At 38.7% G+C, this 8,757-nt stretch overlaps 1 protein-coding gene across 4 annotated transcripts in view; it reads right to left on the reverse strand.

Annotated features, from left to right (window-relative positions):
- Window positions 1–413: 413 nt before the first annotated feature.
- LOC122081419 (disease resistance protein RPV1-like) overlaps window positions 414–8,757 on the reverse strand; it is a 38,668-nt gene continuing 30,324 nt past the window's right edge. The window contains exons 4-5 of one of the 4 annotated variants that reach the window (XM_042648545.1): window positions 1,829–2,052; window positions 414–697 (exon numbers count right to left, since the gene is read on the reverse strand). In XM_042648545.1, the coding sequence (XP_042504479.1) occupies window positions 1,905–2,052 (148 nt within the window). In that variant the 3' untranslated portion in view covers window positions 414–697; window positions 1,829–1,904. Of the gene's footprint in view, window positions 698–1,828; window positions 2,053–2,488; window positions 2,571–8,757 lie in introns of those variants that run through there. The other 3 variants (XM_042648549.1, XM_042648546.1, XM_042648547.1) reach the window with 3 other exon arrangements.

An 8,757-nucleotide genomic window follows, 5' to 3' on the forward strand; every position in this document is an offset into this window, starting at 1 on the left:
AAGCCCCCCAAAAATAAAATAAAATAAAATAAAATTGGACTTGACGTTTGTGGGTTTGATTTTTCAGGCCCAACTTGCAACCTCAAAAGTGCAATAATTTCTCGAAAGGCCCAGTTAGGAAGGTCTTTGGCCTTCCTATCAAGAGGGGAAACCTGAATATAGACTGAAATAGAGTATGACTCATATCTACAAAACTCTCAAGCCACTTCCCTCCCACCGATCCAACGGTTGGGATAACTTGGACATGCATTGCATCCAGCCATTTACATCCCACCCATCCAACGGCTGGGACGAATTGGACATGCATCTCATAGATGAATGGGAGATAAATGATTGACATTGGATAAGATCTTTTTCTCTAAAATGGCATTTGGCAATTTCTCACTCCACATACGATATTCGAATAACAGAAGAAGAACAAAAATACAAACAACTTGTATTCTAATTATATTTATCTTAATTTTATATTTAGCACACACAACTAATACCGCAACTTGAACTATTATATACATCAGGACGACGATCTCACAAAGATGACAATGAGTTTTCATTCCCTGATTCCATCTTTCACATTCAACCAAAAAAAAAAAGATTCCATCTTTCACAGAATCGATCCCTTTTACTGTACAAGAAAATGTAGAGCTAGCTCAGCATGTCTAGATGCACGGGAGGACGTTCTTTTGCTGATACAATAAATCTGGCATCGTCAAAGTAAACGTGTGATTGGTGAAACGAAAGAATGTAGAAGATACAATGAGAACTAAGCAAAAGTTGATAGTTCCCTTTATTTGTTCTTAGACTCAATTGGCACCAAAGGAGAACTCAAAAGTGTAATGCATTTTCAGATGGGATGAGCATCCCTATACTGTACCAACAAAAACAAGACAAACGGATTCTAAATTTCGAATACAATGAAGGGCCTCCCAAGCATGGTTTGAGGAATCGGATCAAAATCGGCCTGAACTAATCTCGATTCTTGACTGATACTATATTGATAGATCGATACAGATGAAGGGTAAAATAGTATTAAAATATATATATATATATATATATATTAAAAACATAGATATTTCTGACCGATCCACATCAACCAATCCCATTCCCATACCGAGTTCTCAAACTATGCTCCCAAGTGAGAAGGCACATTTTATTATTTTAACCACTGGATATATTGGTGTTTAAAAGAAATTCATTGAAGTGCAGGTGTCCAGTATTTTCAAAAGAGATGAGGTTAGGTACACTGTTGACTCTCCTGGAGCTAGACTCAAACAATAGGAGGCATGGGATGGGAGAGGCATAAGGGACTTTTCCAAAGGGAGGAGGAGAGAGAGAAACATGTTTGGGTAAACCGAAGACACACTCAGCCTTTCCCCTAGTTAAAATAAGGGGGGAGGGGCATGGATGAAGTGTACATCCAGTATAAATGAAGAAGGATACCCATGCCTGGATTATGTGGCATGTCAGGAGATCAATCTTGATTGTGGGAAGGGAATAGAACATCATAGCTACATGTCAACATGGTTTAAGATATGGGAATCAACTGAATGAATCATCCAATTCAGAAAAGCATCTACAAGGCCAATCCTGATCATGATTACTACTCATCCAGGAAAACTGAACCGGTCATTATTTCCTTCATTTGGGCACAAAAACACAGGAATTCAAGACACTTGAGTTGAGACTTGAGAACTTCAAAAATTTGAGATCTAAGATCTGCAATCCATTCTCAATCTCATTACTTGAGTGAAGCAGCCCATTTTAGCAATACAGATCAAAATCACGTGTTGAACAGAGTACATACTACACATAAAGGAAGAGAGAATGCTACCTGATCACGTGGCCCCTACGCCAGTGCGAGGGCCAATGGGAGTGTGTGCCTGGCATCCAACAGGTCGGCAGTATGGTCATTTTGGCACCCGTGTCTGGGCGCAGGAGCCCACAAACGGGTAGCGTTCTTTTCTCCATAAATTACATTGGGAAAAAAACTCTTTTGAAAGTGGCCTGCCCAGCTTCACTGTACAATCTCCTTCATTTATGCTGTGGAGATTCTGCCTGTTGAATAAATAGTACATGTTCTGGATTAGTCACTTGAAAAAGTTCAGAGCCTAACTCAATAAAATACTCTCATTTGTGTCGGCATGCTTCCCCATGAACATCCATGCATAGCTACAGTACTCCAACCACTACTGTGCACTATACCTTCATCATGATGGCAAACTGTATTGAGCTTAAATTTCATATGTGAATAAGGGACTTTGGGGTATTTCTTGCAAATGCATACGACATATTTATGTATGTGCAGGCACATTTCAAAATATAAAGGAAAGGGCTCTCGAAAGGACATGGACAAGCATAATTACTGAACTTCAGAAACATAGAAGCGTGAACAAACTCAAAAAAATAAAGCCTTGTTAGATCAAGAGGAATTTGATGCATGGCCATGAAGCCTCTTTCTTCTGTTACTAGAAAAAAAGTTGCTTAGTGGTACCTCTAATTATGTTGTACATATTACGTATGCACCCAGAAGTCAGAATTGAAAACAAAGACAAACTGCAACATGAGCAAGGAACCTGATGTAGACAACAAGGGATACAAAATTTCCAAAATGTCAAACTCAATCCACAGAACACTTTTCATGTATCCCTTAAATAAAGCAGGGTATGAAATTAAGGTTTTGTTGAAAATAAATAACCTACATATTATTTCATTCATTATTAATCCTAATAATATTGACCAAAAGAAAAACTATATCTGGGTTTGGATTTGGGATCTAATCTCTAGTAGAATCATACAAGTAAATATGTATGGGCCAACAAATAAACTGCATTTATTTATATGTATGTTACCAAACAACATGCTTTGGTTGATAAAAGTAATGATTGCCTTGCTTGTTCACAAGTTAATCCATAAATGGGATTTTGTTGAAGAACCTGGGCATTAATTGAAAGAGAACTTTGTAGACTGGATTGAGATTAAAATTGGATCAACTATGGTCTGTGAAACAAAGTCAATTCCTTTGATTGACTTGCAAGGTACAACTTGGACTAATCTCCATAGGGGTTGTGTTTTGGGAAGAGCACTTGCCCACTTGAGTAGCCAATTGAAGAAAGGTGAGCTCACCCAGCAGCTTTGTACTTACTGGTCTCTCCTACTTGCCCTTTTTCAAATCAAAACCTTGCAAGGAACTGATGTCCGTAAGTAATAATCACAGAGCACACAATACTCTTTATAATGGGAAAAGTACTAATAAGTCCACTTATAATTTTAAGATTTTTTAGTCCAAACTAAATATTTCAAAATCCCCCTTCCCCCATCTTAAATTTTTTGCATGAAAATATCCCAAAATTAGGTTGACCGATTCCACACCAGCTTGCCACATCATCAAGCATCCACTTAAAGTGGACATGTTGAGGTAGGGGCATGAATAAATATAATAGAAAACACAGAAGGATTTGTACAATCATCATAAGTGTCAATGTCAGTTGTGGACTTGTTTAAAGCTTGAATTTAGTGCGCATGTTATCCATATCATTATGAAATCATATATTATATTCCATGTTTCTGGCTCTTGAACTTGTCATCGTAATGCTCTGAAAACTTGTGTGAAAATATGGGATTATTTGACAAATAAGAATCAATGAAAGATCATGAAGGTAAGCTCTATCCATATCTAGGATAATTTTAACTGTACAATGGTGAGATACCAAATTATCTTCCTCACATTGCAAAACATTGAGAGTTTGTTTAGAACTACAACAGCATGTAAGAACATTCTTTTCTCTCAAAAGTTGAAGCTTGCAAATATAAGAAGAGGAAAAACAAACTAAAGATGTGGCTTGAAGGCCTTGAACAACCTAGTTTTGGGAGTTTGTTTAGATGAGAGAGAGGACATAGGTCAACCTAGTTTTGGGACCATTTTGTTTCAAAATTTTGGTATGGAGGGAGACACTTTTGGGATATTTGTACATAGCAAAGGAGTTCTAAGAATATAATAAGTCTCCTTATTAGTATTTTTCCCAAATTCTAAAGGCAAAAGTATCTTTGGATGGACATGTTAAGATAGTTTTCTAGATGACCATGACTAATTAGCCCTATGGAAGGCTGAAATGGCAATTTCGACTGCTGGATATGTAGAGAAAGATCTTAATTGACCAAGTGTAAAATTTCATAATATAATTCAATCATTTACCCCTCCCTTGGAATGAGATACCCTGTGTAAGTCCATAAATATATCCCCTTGTGGCCCATATAGACTCTTTACGGTCCTTAATAAATGCTTAGTTTCCCACTATATGAGCTAAAACTTGACACATGACTAGGCAGCCTTGGGATTTACTTACCAACAAATTTTCACTCCATTTTAGCTCCAGTGAAGTGCAATATTGCGGGAAGGAGCGTCACACCAAGGAGCATTGTTGGAAGCTTCATGACTGTCTTGCTGATACATCTAACAAAGGATGAGGTAAGGGTCGTGCCGGTACTCCTCGTAAGGCCAACCATACTGAAGTCCCAGACTCTGACTCTGCTCCCAGCATCTCTGCAACCTTACTATCATCTGATGAGCTCACTACCATTCAGCGCCTTCTAACACATCCGGACTCTCCTGCACTTCTATTGCGAGCTCTGCCCATTCCACCCCTTCTAGGTCAGGTATCTCGTTCAATGGCCATACTATGTTTATCTCTTTTAACCCCTGGATTATAGATCCGATTATATGACATGTTGCTTGCTTCTTTTCTCACTGTACACTACCTGTCCTGGTAATGGTAAGGTCAAGTTGGCTAATGGGACTTATTCCACAATGTTGGGAAAGGGTCATTGTTAGTTGCACTCCTACTTTATCCCTTTCCAGTTTCCACTGTATTGCATGTTCCCTCTTTTCCTACTAACCTATTGTCCATTAGTATTCTTACTTCCAGTATTGATTGCAAAATCATATTTTTTCCGTTTCATTGTGTTTTTCAAGATCTGGTGACAGGGGCAAAGATTGGCTCTAGAAGGGTGCGTGGTGGTCTATATCTGCTTGATGATGACTTGGCGTTGATCTTTGTTCAAGCTCTTTAAACATCCTCTATGTCACCTCCCCTATTTGAGTTGCTAGAATAACACTATCGGTTGGGACATCCTCTTTTGGGAACTTTAGCAAGGCTTTTTCCGTCTTTTAAGCATTGTACTTCGAGTCGGTTTTTCATGAGGCATGTGTATTGGCTAAACAAACTCGAACCACTTATTGTTTCTGGAAATAAAAGTGCCACTCCTTTTTTAATGATACATTCTGATATTTGGGATCCAATCCCGTCAATCAATGGTTATAGGTGGTTTGTTTCTTTTATTAACTGTCATTCTCGTACCACTTGGGTTTCTATGATGCAAACCAAGGGCGAGACCTTCCATTGTTTTTAGCAATTTCATCAGATGGTTCAAACTTAGTCTGGTGCTACCATTAAGATCCTTCAAAGTGATAATGGCCATGAATACTTCGAAGGGTCCTTTTAGGCTTACCTTTCTGCTCATGGGATGATCCATCAAACCAGTTGTGACGATACACCTGCTCAGAATGGCATTGCAGAGAGGAAGAATCACCACCTATGTGAGGTAGCCCGCTCTCTTATGTTTGAGATGCATGACTGTGCACAAAACCTCCCCTTTTATAATTTTTTAGGAAAATTTATGAATCAGTAAAAAGGCTCTACAAGGAGTTGGAAGAATCTCTCTTAAGATGGGGGTGAAGGTGCATACTTAATCTCCATTATATAATGTAATTCCTAAATTTCTCTCATAGCTCAAGTATTGTCAATGCAAATGAACAAGTCTTAGAAAACAAAATGGAAGTAAAGAAGGAACTCTACCCAAATCTCGTTTAATTATTTTCGATGATCTTAGAGATGTCTTTTGCCATGATATCTAGTTCTTACGACGATTAACATTTAGCTTAGAAAGATTCACTTGTTAAATATTTTTGCCTAATATTCCCTATCACAATATCCCCCTACCCATACCTTTGCTAATGACATTATAACCCTTGACCCTTCTACTTTTGTTGTATGTAAAGATAATTTTCCTTCACGTAATCTCTTCACCCATTGTTTTTGATGATCTGATGAGACAACTGGAACAATGATCCACTACATGATCTCATTATTATTTTCCCTATTATGGAATAATTGAAATACCTTTTCTGAATCCCGTACAGCCACCAGAACCTATGAATTAAACCGTGGGTGAAGAAATACATGATCCTTTCATTTTCCAATATGAAGTGATGCGATTCTTACTACGGCCCTTTTGATCAACCGGATGCCTTCTTCGGTTCTCACCTTCCGCTCCCCTCTGGATCTACTCCATTGCTCCGTTACTTTTCCTATTCCTTCCAAGGTATTCGGTAGTGTCTGTTATGCTTGAGATCATTACCCTTATGGGAAGTTTGATCCTCGTGGTCTTTGATGCATTTTTCTGGTGTATGCTGTTAATCATAAAGGCTATCAGTGTTTTCATCATCCTACTCGACATTGATTTGTGACTATAGATGCTATCTTTCATGAATTTGCGTCATTTACATTGCATCACCTCTTCAGGGGGAGTCTTCGTCCATTGGGGAAGATGTGTCACCTTTTGAACTTGCTATTCCTGTCAGTATACCGTTTCAGGGGAGAGTGACACTCCTACTTCACCTCGACTAGAGATATGTGTTATAGTCATAGATAACACTCATACCGCTACACATCCAACATTTGTCCTACTATGCCAGTTGTCTCCTCTCGGGCCCGATCTTATCCCCTTGGACCCAGGTAATTCTCCTTCTCCTTCTGTTGATCCGTCTCTTGAGTTGCCTATTGTTGTTCATAAAGGCATTAGGTCTTGTAATTTACATCTTATTGCTAAAATTGTTTCTTATGACTACCTTTCTCTTTCCTACTATAGTTTTGTGTCTTCTCTATCCTCTGTGTCCATTTCCCATACCTACTAGAAAACGAGTGCAGACTCACAATGGCAGACAGCTATGGTTAAAGAGATGCAAGCTCTAATAAAGAATGACGCATAAGATCTAGTGCGTCTTCCCTTATAAAAGAAGACAATTGGTTGGGTCTTCACAATGAAATAGAAGGCTGATAGTACAATGGATTGGTACAAGACCAGATTTATTGCCAATGACTTCACTCAAACCTATAGGATCAACTACCAGGAGACATTTGCTCCAGTTTCTAAGATGAACACACTCTGTGTTATCTTAGCTTGTGCAGCCAACTTAGATTGGGATCTCTAGCAACTAGATGTGAAGAATTTATTTCTTCATAGGGAACCTGAGGAGGAAATGTATATAGACATTCCTCCTAGGTTCATTTGCTTTAAAACCCAAGGGAAGGTATGCAAGCTGAAGTGTGCATTGTATGGGCTGAAGCACCTCATGCTTGGTTCGGGCGTTTCCACAAGACTATGATTGCTAAAGGCTACTCTCAAAGCAATATCCATCACACTTGGTTCATCAAGAGATCTGGTAGGAAGATTGCTATCCTGATAGTCTATTTAGACGATATTGTGGTTATTGGTGATGGAAAAGATCTCTTGCCTTAAGAGATACTTGGGTGAGGAATTCAAGATTAAAGATCTAGGACAGCTTCGTTACTTCCTTAGTATTGAAGTTAACAGGTCTTCTCGTGGGATCTACTTATTTCAATGGAAGTACGTGCTTGACCTTCTTTCTGAGATAGGCATATTGGGGTGTGAGTTGGCAGACACTCCTATTGAAGGTAACGGTCTGAGTAGCAATGAAGGTGACACCATGGATAAGGGGAGATATCAGAGATTAGCGGGCCGTTTGATCTATCTTTCTCATACACTCTGACATAGCATTTGTCATCAACCTGGTTAGTCAATACATGCATCATCCCTACTCAACTCATATGGAAGTTGTTGTCCCGTTACTTGAAATATGCCTTAGGACGTGGCGTCCTTTTTTCCCCTCATGATCACCTTCGGGTGGAGGCCTTCACAGATGCTGATTGAGTAGGTCCCCCTGATAACCGCAGGTCTACTATTGATTATTGCACTTTTGTTTGTAGTAACCTTGTTACATGGCGAAGCAAGAAGCAAGCCGTGGTTACCCGTTAAAATGCCAAAGCAGAGTTCCGTGCTTTGGCTCATGGCATTTCTGAGCTCCTATGGCTTCATTGTCGTCTCACATATTTGATTGTCACTGCCACCCTTCCTATAAAGCTCTTTTGTGAAAGCAAATTTTCCATTAGTATTGCTCATAAACCTATGTATGATCGAACCAAGCATGTGGAGATCGATTGACACTTCATCAAAGAGAAGCTAGATAGAGATCTCATCACTGTGCTTTTTGTTCCCAGTAGTGAACAACTGGATGATGAATTTACTAAAGGTCTTAGCAGTTAGATGTTTCATCCTATTATCTGCAAGTTGGGCATATGTGATATCTATGCACCGGCTTAAAGGGGAGTATTACGATAATGGGTTTTAAGGAAAATGTGAGATTTAAAACAAGTCCTTAAGTCCTTAAGCCATTTAATGGTCCTTTTAATATTCTAGAACTTTCTCTCCATTATTATAAAATAAAGGGGGGTTGGTGTCATATTTGACACAAGTCATTATCCCATCCAACAGTTCAAAACCCAAACAGCCCAATATTAATTAAAAGTGCATTTGTAGTAGAAGTGCGGCAGCTCAATAAAAGGTCAACCCAAAAAATATTCCAATTAACCTTTGCGGGAGACTTTTTTTTTTTTTTTTTTTTTT

This window comes from Macadamia integrifolia, chromosome 6 (genome assembly GCF_013358625.1).
Source record: "Macadamia integrifolia cultivar HAES 741 chromosome 6, SCU_Mint_v3, whole genome shotgun sequence".
In the NCBI taxonomy this organism is placed as follows: domain Eukaryota; kingdom Viridiplantae; phylum Streptophyta; class Magnoliopsida; order Proteales; family Proteaceae; genus Macadamia; species Macadamia integrifolia.